The 15,816-nt window shown below is 41.5% G+C and overlaps 1 protein-coding gene across 1 annotated transcript in view; it reads right to left on the minus strand.

Annotated features, from left to right (window-relative positions):
- Nucleotides 1-15,816, minus strand: part of SND1 (staphylococcal nuclease and tudor domain containing 1) — a 657,386-nt gene that overhangs the window by 51,848 nt on the left and 589,722 nt on the right. Inside the window, exon 11 of the mRNA XM_085884182.1 lies at nucleotides 694-882. Coding sequence (XP_085740308.1) covers nucleotides 694-882 — 189 coding nt within the window. The remainder of the gene's footprint in view (nucleotides 1-693; nucleotides 883-15,816) is intronic.

The following is a 15,816-nucleotide window of genomic DNA, read 5'->3' on the forward strand; positions in this document are numbered from 1 at the left end:
AAAGACGCTCAGGGTCCAATCATTCTGTCTGGGTGTGTGTGTGTGTCTGTTTGTGGAACCAGTCTGGCAAGTAGTGAAATTGTATAAGTGCCTGTGCTGTAAATATAATTGCATTTCTGATATCCGGTATAGTTCTGCTCTTATGTGCTTCCCTCATTCCCCACCGATTGTATAAATAAATCCCCATTTGTTAAATGTACTTAGCTCGTCGTGTCATTTCTCCCTTGACTGAGCGTGTCGTGCGTGTGAGGGATTAGCTGGCAGCTGTACTCCGGGGTAACAAGATAATCGGGCCGGCGGAACTTGGCGATTAAAACCGCTCGGCATCGCACACGGAACGGGCTCGCTAAGCGGCTCGTCTCTGTACGAGTTCCGTCGAGGGTGAAATTCCCCGGTAGCTGGACCACGTGGGTAATTAGGTAAATTGAAGTTGGCAATCGACCCTACCCCACGTGGTCTACCCATTGGCGTATTTCGGTCCAAAATAACCAGGACCCGTCGACCCCGGACTTCTCCGGGCCGGCAATCTGAAATTCGGGCGATAGAGCAGGACTGACTCGCGGCTCCATCGGGCGGTCCTAACCCTAACAACAATATTAAGGAATTTTTTTTCACTCCACCATACACAAGTTATTAAAAGTGCAAAGCAATATGCCTCGCCACGAGGTAAAATATTCACATAAAGTAACTCACCTTTGACTTGGTCTGCTGAGCTGCCTCCTCTGCACTCATGAGGGCCTTGTAGTAAGTTGAACGCTCGGCTGAGAAATGCACCTTCGACAATGCGTGCTCCACAAGAGCTACTGATAGGTTTACACCATCCACCTGCAGCCAGCCGATGAAGTTTCCAGCCTTGTCCATTCCTTCAACCTCGACAATAACCTTTCAATGACAAACAGACAAATATCATTAACGAAGCTTCCGCATTGATTGTTATATCACATAATAAGGTGTTTTCACTGACAAACATTCAATTTTTCATTGCATAAAATTTATATTGTCTGTTTAGTCAAACATTGTGCATATTGAAAATCTTAAATATAAATATATATATATGAAACTACATCAAGTGGAAAAAAAGAGACTGCTTTTGGACCACAGATTAGTGCAAATTACATGTAGTATTTATTATTAGATGCTCAAGTCAGATGTTCCAGAGTGAGAATTCTTAATTCAAAGTAAAAAAAACAGAAATAATGACATCAACCGAAATTTGCACACCATTGAAAACAAAGAAACCAAAACGTGTTAAAATGACTGAGTGCAAAACAGCCACAAAGCAACCCTGGTTGCTATCATCACGTGATCGGGGTGGGGAGAAAGAAGAAAAAAAATGAAAAGATAATATACAGGGTGGCCATAAAGTTTGGAAACAAGAATGGTGATGGAATGATAATTTCCCGAACTGAATTGGACGACGTCGCTCTATGGAGTGAGCTGCATGCTCGCCAGATCTGAACCCCCTTGATTACTTCTTCTGGGGTATGCTGAAATTGCAGGTTTATTCAGTGAAAATCAGAGACACGAATCATCTGAGGCAACGCATCGTGGATGTATGTCCAGGGATTGATGGAAATGCTGCATTCATGCACAGTGTTCATTGCAATTTTGCAGAACGGATTGAACTGTGTAGTTCTCATGAGGGACAACACATTAAACATGTCATATGATGTCATTGAACATATCATGTATTGTAATGTAATGCCAATAAACCATTTTTAATGTGTAGACTTGCCATTTGCAGATTTCAATGCTTTTACTCTTTCAGACAAAGAACTAACGAGTTCTGAAATTTTCTCTTGTGGGATTCCTGCCCAGGCTTCACACAAAGGGTTGAGCAATTCTGCCCGTGATGTTGGTTTCCTGGATTTTTTGCCGCACAGCTCGATCCAATGTGGCCCAGAGATGTTCAATGGGATTCATGTTGGGAAACCGACTTGGCCATGGAAGTAGCTTGATCCCATTTCTGTCCTGCCATTCTTTGGTCTTTTTTGGAGTGAAGCATGGAGCTCCATCTTCCATGAACAGAGTGTTGTTTTTGACCATCTGACCAGTGTAGAAGACAGGGAGGCATCCATCCTCAAGGATAGAAATGTGTGTCGTGGTGTTGATGTTGCCAACACACTCCACAGGCTCTGACCGAGCAGCGCTCCAGATTTCTCCCCACACCATCACTGAAAAATCACCGCGTTTGACAGTTGACTGCAATTGGTTCAAAGAGAACTCTTGATTGGGTAGTCTCCAGACCCATACGCGTCCACTGTCAAAATATTGAGCAAATTGGGACTCATCTGAAAAAGTAACATTTTGCCAAAACTCCAAGGGTCTGGTGGCCATCTCGTCAGCCCACTTCTTTATCCTTTGAATGTTCACTGGTCTAAGAAGAGGTTTTCTCCTAGCTGCTCTCTCATAGTAGCCCAGTTGATGAAGGTACCGCACAGCAGATCTTGAGCTAACTTGGACCTCCTCTACAACATCTGCTTCCTTGCAACTTGAATTGCACAATCACCCGATTGATCGTAGAAAGCGGAATGCCAAGGTTCTAAGCTATCTGATGTTGGCTGACTCCACCTTCCAAATGGCCAACAATTCATCTTTATTAAAAATTGGAAAGTTTGTTTGCTCCCTGGGTTCGAAGCATAGTTTATTGTCATACACGACCCAGGAACTCGTTTCTGCAAATAAATAGTCAAATATTATTACAAATCACTGAGTAAAGCTGCGTTATACAGAAGAAATGAAGAAATTTAAGTTGTCTATTTACTTCTTGTCATGTCTCTCCTATGTTTCCATATATATATATATATATATATATATATATATATATATATATATATATATATATATATATATATATATATATATATATATATATATATGGTAGCCGTGTCCACCATCCAAGCACATGTAACACTTTTTAGGACCAAGGAGAAGGAAATTTCAAACTTGCATGGCTTTGTCTGCGTTCAAAGCACATCTGTAAGCTCATGAGTCAGTAACTTTAACTACTTGGCCATGGCAACTTTTACACAATAAACATTGGTTTCTTTATTATTATTATTTTAAAGAGCCCATCCTCAGGAGGAGGAAGAAGCAGCAAGACCAGAAGCATTGCAGTAAAACAAACAAACAAAAGAAGACGTCGTGCAGAGCACAATACTTGCAAAATCCACCTCCCCCTCCAAAGGTTGCCAGGAATACATTAAATTGTACATTTCATTAAGATTAAAATTGACAATCTTAATCAAAGCTCAGGTCAATCAGATGAAAACTTATTATTTTTCAGATTGAAATTGATGATTTTAGAAGTTTGACCATGAGTTGACCTTTGACCTTGAGTTGAAAAAGAGTTGGTTTCCAAATTTTTGTAATTGCTGCATAATTTTCAGGTGAATTGGTTGAAAATTGATCTTTCAGATGAAATTTGATTTTAGAAGTTTGACCTTGAATTGACCTTTGACTTCTAATCGTTGGTTTCCCAATTCAGTGAAGCAATATGAAAATTATGTTCAACTTTCAAGTCAATCAGATGAAAAAAATGACAATTTTAGAAATTTGACCTAAAATGACCTTTGACCTCAAAATCAATAGGCTTCTCAGTTGAGACTACCTCTAACATGGTAAAGTTTCATGACATTCGGTTTAGGATTGTGACCTGTAGGCGATTGACAAACAAACAAATAAGAAAAAGACGTCGTGCAGAGCACGGTATTTGCAAAATCCACCCCCCTCTCCAAAAGTTGCCATAGATAGATCAAATTGTCCATTTCATCAAGATTAAAATTGACAATCTTCATCAAAGTTAAGGTCAAACCGAAGAAAATTGATTATTTTTTAGATTGAAATTGATGATTTCAGAAGTTTGACCTTGAGTTGATCTTTGACCTTTTGACCTCAAAAATAGATAGTTTCCAAGTTCAGTGATGCACTATGCAAATTCTGTTCAACGTTCAAGTGAATAGGATGTAAATTGATGATTTTTCAGTTGAAAATCGATGATTTTAGAAGTTTGACCTTGAGTTGACCTTTGACCTTTTGACCTCAAAAATAGTTGCTTTCCCAATTCAATGATGCACAGTGATGCAAATCCTATTCGACGTTCAAATTAACAGGATGTAAATTGACGATTTTTCATTTGAAAAATGATGATTTTAGAAATTTGACCAAAGATGACCTTTGACCTCAAAATCAATCGGCTTCTCAGTTGAGACTAACTGTACAACTTAGTAAAGTTTCATGAGGATTGGTTTAGAATTGTGACCTGTCAGCAATAGACAGACAAACAGACACACAGACAGACAGATAGAATAACAAAATCGACTGACCAATATACTTGTAAAAAAATCTTCGATTTTGTAAATAACAAGCAAACAAACAAGAAAGATGTCATGTAGAGCAAGACACTTGCGAAACCCCGAACACAAATTTGATGTTAAAAATAATTGGTGGCAGAATTCAATGAAATGACATGCAAACCCTGTTCAAATTTCAAGTCAATCTGATGAAAAATGAGGATTTTAGAAATTGCAGCTTTAAGTTGTTGACCTTTGGCCGATGTTGACTTTTTGGCCAATGTTTCCTCAAAATAATTGGTGGTTGTATTCAATTACCCAGTGAGCTGATATGAAAATCCTGTTCAAATTTCAAGTCAATTGGATGAAAATTGACAATTTTAGAAATTTTGGCCTATTTTGACCTTTTGGCCTATGGTGACATAAAAAATAACAGGTGGTTGAATTCAGTGACCTGATACATAAATGCTCTTCAAATTTCAAGTCGATGGAATGAAAATTGACAATCTTAGAAATTTGGCCTATGTTGTTGACATTTTAGAAATGTGACCTAAGTTGTTGACCGAGGTTAAACTTTTGACCTCAATCAATCGGCTTCTTCCTTATTACCACCTCTACCATTTGGTGAAGTTTCTTGAAGATCTCTTTCAAATTGTGACCCGTGGAGCATGTCCCACTGCCAGGCTGAGCAGTTTACGTTTTGTATCCCACTGATAGGCTGGATCTGGATTCGGACCTCAACCAAAATCTAATCGGCTTGGTCTTCTAGTCACCTAACCAACTCATCCACCAAGTTTTGTCATAAATCGTCCACAACTTTTTGAGACATCATGCTACACTGCATATCGTTTTTGGCCCTATCTCTCAATAGTGAAGAATCACTTTAAAAATTGTCGGATCTAGATCCGGATTCGGATCTTCGACAAAATCGAATATATTTGTCCAATATCACACACCCAAACTGTCCACCAAGTTTTGGCTGAATCCGTCGAAAACTTTTTGAGATATCCTGTTCACAGACAGACAGATAGGGGTGAAAACATAACCTCCGCCCACCTTTTGTGGCAGAGGTAAAAAGTGGAATCCACCAAATGGCAAAAGTCTGTCACATCTGCATAACAAAACGGTTTCCATCGTATAAATAGGTTTAGCTTCGTACCCTTCTGAAGAAGCAATCATTCAGGCTTTCAGAGTAATAAGCATTAATTTACTCTGTAAGTGCCACTTATATAAAGTTATGGAATGGAAAAGACAATCTGTAATCTATGGTAAAGGAAGCCAGCTTAAGAAGAAAAAAAAAATTGGCTACAAAGAGAAGAAAAGGGCAATGACCCACAAAAGCCCAAACTGTCTGTAAAAAAGTACAATCGCAAACGGATGCACGGATTCAAATCAGCAAAGGCAAAGTCCCACTCAAGGAATGACATTTTCCATATTTACATATTTCACCTGCACAAAACAGGATGCAAGACAGCAAATTGAAGTGTGTGAGCTCAGAAATGACAGTGAGGCAACAGTCATTGTGTGACATTGGGGACAAGTTAAGATCAACATTTTGAGTCAAAACAAAAATGCTGCTGGTATTTAAATGATGCAAAAGCATAAAGATAAAAAGGTATGAACAGGGTTTTCACAAACAAAGTTTTAAACAACAACATACATATTTTTTTTATTGACATTCAATTCCACCATTAATTGCATCTGAGGTTGCGAAATTTAATACTGTTTTATGCAAAGCAGCTTATTTCAGTCCACCACTCTCAACCCATGTGGAGGGTTGTTTGGCAGGCTTGCCAAGTGTGGGTTGGGTGAGAATGAGCAGCTATGGAATTGAATTCAGTTCAACCAGAGGAGAAAGAAACACGTCTTGAACAATTCGACCAAACAACATGTTCTCTGAAAAACCTATATAAAAAAGAATAATTATGATTTATACTCTCAATAAAAAATTACTACCTAACCAAGCCCAGCCAACAATGTTTTGTGCTCTGACATGGGTGGGGGGGAACAACAATAAAAACACAATGTACACCAGGGAAATGATACCAATGGCTTTAAAAAAATGGTGGGACTGAGTTAATCAGACAAGTGTAGGTTCCACAAGGTAGAAATAGAAAGTACGAGCCACCGACTTATCGGGATGTAAAAACTCATGTCAGGGCAGTTGTACACACAAAGGCACAACAAGGTTATGTCGAGTAATCTCAATATCTCAGTTCTGGAAAACTCATGGAAACATGAACCAAAAGCAATCTTTGAAAACAAGGAAGTGACGCACATATACGACCTAATGATCCCAACATTGTGACCAGATATCACACGGGTCCAAAAAGGAAAAGAGTCTTGCTAATTGCAGTGTCAACACCAATGATTTTGGCCTAAAAATGTAAAAATCAAGAAAATGACCAAGTACCAAAAGCTCAAAAATGCAGTACAAATATCCTGGAACCTGTAGAGTGCCAAAATTGTACGAGTGATTGTTGGAGCAACAGGAATGATTAAAAAAAAAGAACCTTGCAGAGATCTTTAAAAACCATCCCTGGGAATATGACTACAAACAAACTGCAGTTGAAAGCTGTCTGGGGGTCGGTGACGTTCCTCAAAAAAAACAAAAAACTTTGAGAGCAAGAAAACTTCACAAATTGGTCCATGAATCGTGATCCCTAAATGAAACGGAGGTAGACACTGGGTCCTCCACATTCTAAAACCTGCAAATGGAGATAACAATCAACGACTGACGCACGCACGCACACAATTTCTTAATACCTTGATTCGGTGATTAATGTTGTTATCTTGGTTGCTTCAAACCCTTCCGAAACCACATCGATATTAAAATTCCACTATGATAAGGTTAACTGTATAATTATTCCGGTCATTAAACAAAAATAGTAAATGGAGCACCATCCAAAATGCACTTCACTGAATCGAAAAAAGCCACCTTGGAAGAAGCATTAAAATGCTGTTCAGTTCCGAAGTTTCAACAACAACCACATCCTCATATTGGATTTCATGGAAATCAGTGTTTTTATCAAAAGCTCATATCTACACCTCATAACCCATGCATGGAGCTCAGGTTCTGAAATACTGTTCAATTGTTTTGCCTTTTATTGTTAATGGGTCCCAAGCCGTTGATGATTCAGGAAAAAAACCCCTCCAAGTTGAGAAGGAACAAAAGAGTAAATGTTATGTTCCCGAAAACACCTTGGTTGTTCACCTGGAAAAACTAAATCTACGGGAAGGCTTACTGTTTTACATTAGGATGGCTGGTGGCCAGACAATCAACTCTCGATTAATACCATAATCTGCATCGCTGCTTCCATCGAGTCACATAGTTGCACACACATTTATACTATGAGCCCTATTATTCCTATCTCATGAGCAGTCATGACTTTTGAGCATTTGTTGTCTTTTTCTTCATCTGTGAAAGAAATATTCCATGGCCACATCTCAGTCAAGTCAACTTAATCAATACCTTTTCCTATTGGGTATAAAATTTCGGATTATGGAAGAGTGAGATGATAGACGATAGAAGGCAACATGCTGACAGTGGACCAGCACAATAGGTGGTCATAACAAATGAGAGGAAAATCTAACAGGAAGAGGAGAGGGAAGGAAACCTCCAAGAAAGAGATGTGGGTGAGCGAAGGGAAATTAGGATAGCAAAAGTAATGGGTAGAGATGAATCGATGACACGAGTTGACTGTGTACCGCGAACACTGAGGTTGGAATTGAAAAGACAGAGGAAGTTGGTTGCACAAGCAGGATAAAATATAAACAAAGGTATGGAGGTGATAAACCGGAATTTTGGGAATTTTACAAAGATGAGGTTATTGTAAGAATGCAGGGACTGAGGAGGTACAGCAGGCTGAAGGAGCAGGATTAAGACTTTAATTAAGAGAGGCGGGAGAAAACAGAGAGCTCACCAAACTGAAACCTCCAAAATTTAGGATTACTGCTAACCTCCAATTCATTGTTTCTATTTTTAAAACCTCATGGTTGTTTCAAACCATCACATGTTAACTTTCATATGTATCAGTTCAATTGTCATTTCTATGAGTACTGTGTTGCTTTTCCTGGGTGCTACACTGGAATGACAATTTGTGACGACATACATGTTTATTGACACCATGCCGATCGTGTAGAAAAAGTTCCGGGAATGAGATACAATAATCCAGAGACAGGCTAAAAATTTTCTAACTCTTCAATGCAGCATCCCTTGCTTTCAATGCTCTTGCTCAATTTGTCCTTCAAACTGTCTATGGCAATAAAATAGACGTTTTCAGATTGCCCCTTCAGTCACGTCTCGGTAGCTTCAGTCAGTTCCTCATCATTGGTGATCTGCAGTCACACAGGTGGGATTTAAAGTGTCGAAAGAGATAAAGGTCACTGGCCAGGCCCAGTTTGTGCAGTGGGGGATGGTGGGGGAGGTGATCCATCTGCTCGAATGCACAGTCACAATGGTAGTCTGGACAACACATGCCTTGTATTGCCATCAAGGAGCAGCAAAGCTTTCGTCAAAATCCCTCAGCATTTGTCCTTGACGATCTGCCGTAATTTTTGCTTAAGGCGGGCATTATGATTGTAATTTTCTGAGGCATATAGTAAATCATTAGGATTCCCTTGGCATCACAGAAAATTGAGACTATGATCTTGCTGGCTGAGTGTTAGGGTTGTACTTCCATTGCATGGACTTCACTTTGGTTGCAGGACTGCAGTTGGCCGAGCGGTGTTTCATCATTAGTAATGAGAAAAGTCACTGGATGTGCCTCAAACCGTTTGATAAGCTCATGACATGGTTGATGTCAACCGTCACCATCGGTCGTGAGTGCTGATGTTTTAGGGAATCCATCTTGCTTTGACTTTGGACATGGCCAAGCATTCTTGGATGACAGTAAAAATGGTGTTTTGAGAAATTCCAAGTTATGTGACTATTTTAGCAATCTTAACAAGGCAGTATGTGATTCATGCCTGAACATGGGTAATGATCTATCGGTCAGTTGCATTTGGCGATTCTCCTGACATGGGGTCATCTTCAAGAGACTCACACCCATGCTGAAAGACCATCATCCATTTGGCTAATTTCAGAATACGAGGGTTTACACCAACCTTATCTGCATAAAAATTAGATGAAATGTCGATGCTCAATTTTAGTAAGATCCATAATCATATGACAGGTTGGCAGAATGGCCTAGAGGTATATACACTCACCCCTGAGCTGGTTGGCCTGGGTTTGAATCTCGGCTCAGCTACAAACTGTCACCCCAGTTTCACAGGCAGGGTGATTCATCAATGCGTGTGCCGTCTCTCGGATGGACGTTAAATGGGATTGCCACCTGCCGGCATTAGTTGGTGGATGGTAAAGACCCCACAGTGTCCTTTGCAACGAGGCGGGCTATTGCCGGCACATGAGCCAAATTCCAAATTCCTGCAACAACTACTGCTGCAAAGGCAATGGCAAACTATCCAGTATAACCCCTGCTCAGGAAACTGCTTTGGCACTACTGATGCTCTGTGAAGAATATGGTACATCAGAGAGAGAGAGAGAGAGAGAGAGAGAGAGAGAGAGAGAGAGAGAGAGAGAGAGAGAGAGAGAGAGAGAGAGAGAGAGAGAGAGAGAGAGAGAGATATGAAAAAGCAAACTACTGGATAATACTCTGAAAAATAAACCAAACAGCTCTTAGGTGCCAACAAATACCAAATTGTAGAAGTTTATGAATGACCCTCCAACGTGTTTATTCCTCTTTCTCTTTGGAGTAAATTTTAATCGCACAACTCCTTTGCTGTTTTGCTTTTTAGTTGGCTTCAACACCGATATACAAAACCGTGATTTGTGCCAAAATCTGCAATTCAGATGTAAAACTGATAAATATGGACCATTTACTTCACCCCGCTTTTCGCTTCGAGTGCCGGGGTAAAAACCGTTACAAAAATATTATTTCCCCGCCACAAAGACTTTGTTTCCTCACCCCCACCACAAACAATGATCTCCCAATATATTGCTTTTTCAAAAAGAATTGAGTTGCCAGAGAAATCTTGCTGTAATCCAGGCTTTATTTGCTAGTCTGGGTTATTGCATCTGCAAGCAAAGCCAAAATTTAAACCAAGCTCCACAAATGATGAATACAAAAAAAAATTCAGTCAACTCATCCATAAAATATAGGCCAATCTCTGGCGTTAAATGCAATACTTTACGATGTCATCTCATTGATTAAACAAGATTTTGACACATTTAGTATCTGGTGGACAAGGTTTAGCCTGAAACAGGATTCTCAACTACCACACCTTGCAATTAAGCAGCATTTGCAAATGGGGCTGGTAAAAATAAATCGAATGGCATGCTTAATATTCTGGCAGGAAATGCTGGAAGCTCAGTATCTCAACGCCGATTTGTATCTGCTGACTTTCTAACAGAAAACATCGCACCGTCTTCACCTTCAATGCAATAGGCCGGCAATAATACATTCTCATTCATTAATTTGCCATTACAGTTGCCGTTTGGCCTTTATTCTGAAAATGTCACGCTTGTTACCCGACGTATTGTCTCAGCCTCATGCTGTTGGAAATGCTGGTCACATCCCTCGAGCAAGCCAGCAGGAGGTAAAACAGTACGTTGTGTTGTGGTCAGTGCTTTCAAGCTCGGATGCTTATTGATTAAGGAACGAGTGGGTTTGATGCTTCAAAAGTGGAACCTGTTAATCTTAATACCTTCGTTGAAGATAAACGAGCAGGTGACCAAAAAATCCGAAATCACTACGAACCGGCAGAGCTTTCCTTGTCAAATATCCATGGTATATTTACTGCTGGTTTTGGAAAGAGACACAGCGAGAGAGAAAGAGAAAAAGAGAAAAGAGGGAGAAAGGGAGAAAGGGAGAAAGGGAGAAAGGGAGAAAGGGAGAAAGGGAGAAAGGGAGAAAGGGAGAAAGGGAGAAAGGGAGAAAGGCACAGAGAGAGAGAGAGAGACACAGAGAGAGAGACACAGAGAGAGAGACACAGAGAGAGAGACACAGAGAGAGAGAGACACAGAGAGAGAGACAGAGAGAGAGAGAGAGAGACACAGAGAGAGAGAGAGACACAGAGAGAGAGAGACACAGAGAGAGACACAGAGAGAGAGAGACACAGAGAGAGAGAGACACAGAGAGAGAGAGACACAGAGAGAGAGAGAGACACAGAGAGAGAGAGACACAGAGAGAGAGAGACACAGAGAGAGAGACACAGAGAGAGAGACACAGAGAGAGAGACACAGAGAGAGAGACACAGAGAGAGAGAGACACAGAGAGAGAGAGAGACACAGAGAGAGAGAGACACAGAGAGAGAGAGACACAGAGAGAGAGAGACACAGAGAGAGAGAGACACAGAGAGAGAGAGACACAGAGAGAGAGAGACACAGAGAGAGAGAGAGACACAGAGAGAGAGAGACACAGAGAGAGAGAGACACAGAGAGAGAGAGAGAGACAGAGACAGAGACAGAGACAGAGACAGAGACAGAGACAGAGAGACAGAGAGACAGAGAGACAGAGAGACAGAGAGACAGAGAGACAGAGAGACAGAGAGACAGAGAGACAGAGAGACAGAGAGACAGAGAGACAGAGAGACAGAGAGACAGAGAGACAGAGAGACAGAGAGACAGAGAGAGAGAGAGAGAGAGAGAGAGAGAGAGAGAGAGAGAGAGAGAGAGGCAGGCTTAATTCATCCTTATACCAAGGCATGGCTAATTTTACAAAATATATATTTTACAAAATATATATTTTACAAAATATATACTAACTAATTACAAAATATAGAACAAAAATCATGATAACATTGCAACAAAGTATATATGAATTAATACGAATATTATTTTCAATAATGATAAGAATAGTAGTATCATATGGCAATAATAATAATGAACATATAATCCCCACGCTGGCCCCAAACCAATCTGGGCCGAGTGAAAGGCAAACCAATGCTCAAGCAGTGCAGCAAGCAGGTATGCAACAAGGTTGTGTAAACCAATGAAAATTTGGTCCAATGGAACAACGGGCCCACTGTTTATAACAAAAGGAGTAATACGAAGGGAAAAATGGGAAAGCAATTGGTAAAAGGAAGGAAAGAGCTACCATACAGGGAGAGAATATACAGTCAAGGGTACAAAGTTGGAAAGGAAAGGAAAAAAATGGGAAAGTAGATCAACAGAGAATGCATGACAAAGGGGGAATCAGTGTGAAGGAGGAAAATAAACGAAGAAGAAGGAAACGATGTACTTGTATAAATTGCCGGCTCACAAGTCAACGCAATATAAGGACACGCATAGAATAAAAAAGCAAAAAAAAAAAAAAAACATGCATGAAAAAAGAGCAAAATAAAGCAATAAAGGGAGGATAAAATGGAATTACGAGGTATCTTACAAGGAAAGGCTACAGCGGAGAAATGAATGGCTCTTGAATATGAAGTAAGGAATATGGGAAGGAGGAAATAATTAAGGGAAATAAAAACGAGTGAATAGCAGAGAAAACTGAATGAAAAGGCAGAACTCAAGGAATAAAAGATGGTGAAAAAGGAATGGGCACTTAGAGTTTAATAAATCATACAAGGACTACAATGTATAAATATATGTATTTATGTATAAATGATGACAAATGGCAATGATGGATGAAAGAAAATACCACTGCAAAATAGAAAAAAAATAGGAAATTAAATTCGATAGAAGGGGACCATGGAGATAGAGAGATCAGGTGAAGGTGCTCATCAAAAAGATCATTGTCATATGAAAGAAAAAGCTCGGCTTCCATTCAGCACTCGCAAGGTTCCTCACTGATTTTTCCATTGTGTCATGATGTTTTTAGTGATTAAAATATAAAGAAAAGCCAAGTGCTTATGGCCTACGATTGCCGAATCCACCACAGGAATAAAAAAAACAAACAATATATTGAGATGTTGTGAAGTGAGAAATAAGTCGGTGTTAAACAAATTAATTACCGAGAATATCAGCGTTGATTGAATCTGTGGATTAAGGTGTGCATTGAGGGCTTTCCCCAACAAAAGGAAAAATGAGGAAGGTTCAGTTATATTTGAAATGAATTTGGTGCTGTGAAACCCTCACATTAAAATAGGTGAACATACCCCGAAGCAGACTCGCAGAATTAGCTTCCAGTGATTATTTGAGGCAGATGTGTCCGACCAGGTTGAAATCAACCCTAATTTTATGATTTTGTTGGCGGTCCTGAAGTTATACCCATTCCATGAGGTTATACCCATCAGAAGAATCAAATGGCTTCAGCCAGGGGTGGGAGTGGCCAGAAAAGAATCATGAATAATTTCAAAGCGAAAATGAATAGATATGAGAAAGGTCATATAGAAATAGTGGATTTCACTCCTGCACACCACACAGGTGTCGACGGCTGAGGTGTCGTCCACCAGACGGCGGTATAATTGGGTTAACCTGAGGCGGTCCCTTCGGGTGGGTGCCTGGAATGTCCTATCCCGAAGAGAGGATGATCACCTGTCTCTGTTATCATCTGAGCTCAAGCGTTTGGACATCGGGATTGCAGCTCTCTCTGAGGTTCGGAGACCGGATTGTGGCGAGATAATGGTGGGTGGTTACACCAGCTATTGGTCTGGTCGCTCTGATGGTTACCATACCCAAGGAGTTGCTGTAGCTGTGTCCAATAAGCTGACCCCAATGATAACTGAGGTAACACCGGTCAACGAGCGTATTATGAGACTAAGGATTCGTCACTCCTTAGGTGTCATTTCCCTGGTCTCTGTCTATGTTCCAACTGAGGCGAGTGATCTCAATGTGAAGGATGCATTCTCTGCCATGCTCGAGTTTGTGGTTGATCAGTGCCCCAGACAAGATACACTACTAGTCTTTGGGGATTTCAATGCATCGATGGGAACTGATAGGGATGATGATGAGACATGTGTTGGTCCACATGGGTCAGGAATTATGAACCAGAATAGCACTAAGTTCCTTGACTTTGCAAGAAGTCATGGACTTAGGGTGGCTGGTTCATGGTTTCAGCGCCCACAAGCTCATCGCTGGACTTGGTATTCTAATGCTGGCGGTGTGGCAAAGGAGATTGACCATGTCCTCGTTTATGGTCACTGGAGGATGATCCAGAACTGCAGGGTCTACCGGAGTGCTCAGTTCCTCAATACTGACCACCAGCTTGTTGTAGCAACTCTAAAGCTGCACCTTAAATCCGGGAGAATGGTACCATCCCAGCCGACGCTGAATGTTGGCAAGCTCAATGATGAGAGGGTAGCTGAGGAGTTTGCAAACAGGCTGAGTGGACATTTTCAGGGTCTGGGTGCTTTGGGGGGTCGTGAAGAGTTGTGGAGTGCCTTCAAGACCACCGTCCTTGATGTTGCCGGTGGATGTCTTGGAACTCCCCGCTGGGCAACGAAGAATTTTGTCTCTCAAGGCACACTGGATACCATTGACCAGAGTCGCAGGGCCAGGCTGAATGGCAGAGCTGAGCTGTTCAGGGAGCTGAGGCGTAAAACTGTATATGCACAAGGGTGGACAAGGAGGCCTATGTGCTAGGAATCTGTGAGGGGGTCGAGCATCACCTGTGGACAGGTGATTCTCGTCCCGCTTACAGGGAAATTTGCGAATTGCGTTCATCCAAGCCCATCCCTTGGAGCACTGCAATTAGAGCAGAAAGTGGTAAGCTCTTGACAGAAGAGTCTGAAGTGAAGGCCCGCTGGGCCGGTTACTTTGAGCGGTTGTACCAGGCTGATCCACCAACTGTCGAGTTGGACGTCAAGGGTGTTACAATCCCTGTTGCTGACCCTCCAATCAACTGTGGTCCACCTTCGCTTGTGGAAACATGGGCTGCGGTGAACCGGTTGAAACGGGGTAAAGTTCCAGGGATCTGTGGCATCCATGCTGAACTTCTCAAGGCTGGTGGAAATGCTGCACTCGTGTCGTTGCATGCAGTTTTGTGCTCTGCCTGGAACACAGGTATCATCCCAACTGATTGGAAGAGGGGCCCTGTTGTCCCTCTCTGGAAAGGGAAGGGTGATCGCCAAGACTGCAACTACCGAGGGGTGACGCTGCTCTCAGTGCCGGGCAAGGTCTTTGCTCGGATAATTCTTGATAGAGTTTGCCACCATCTGCATGAGCACCAGCATCCAGAGCAGTCAGGCTTTACACCAAAGAGGTCAACAATTGACCGTATGCTTGCTCTTCGGGTCCTCACCAATCGCAGATGAGAGTTTCAGCAGGGGCTGCTTGCAGCCTATGTTGATCTCTGTAAAGCGTTCGATTCAGTGAATCGGGATGCCCTCTGGAGGATTCTTGGTCTTCGTGGGGTGCCACCAAAACTGATCGATCTGATGTCTGAACTCTACTCTGGTACTGAGAGTGCTGTGAAATGTGGTGGTACCATCTGTGACTTATTTCCAGTTGTTACTGGAGTTCACCAGGGGTGTGTACTGGCCCCCACACTTTTCAGCACTTGTATGGACTGGATTCTCGGGAGGATGTCGGAGAGATCAAGCTGTGGTGCATCGTTTGGGAATGTCAAGATCTCAGACCTTG

Source organism: Eptatretus burgeri, chromosome 6 (assembly GCF_056783735.1).
Source record: "Eptatretus burgeri isolate ZD-2024b chromosome 6, Ebu_testis_v1, whole genome shotgun sequence".
Taxonomy (NCBI): Eukaryota; Metazoa; Chordata; class Myxini; order Myxiniformes; family Myxinidae; genus Eptatretus; species Eptatretus burgeri.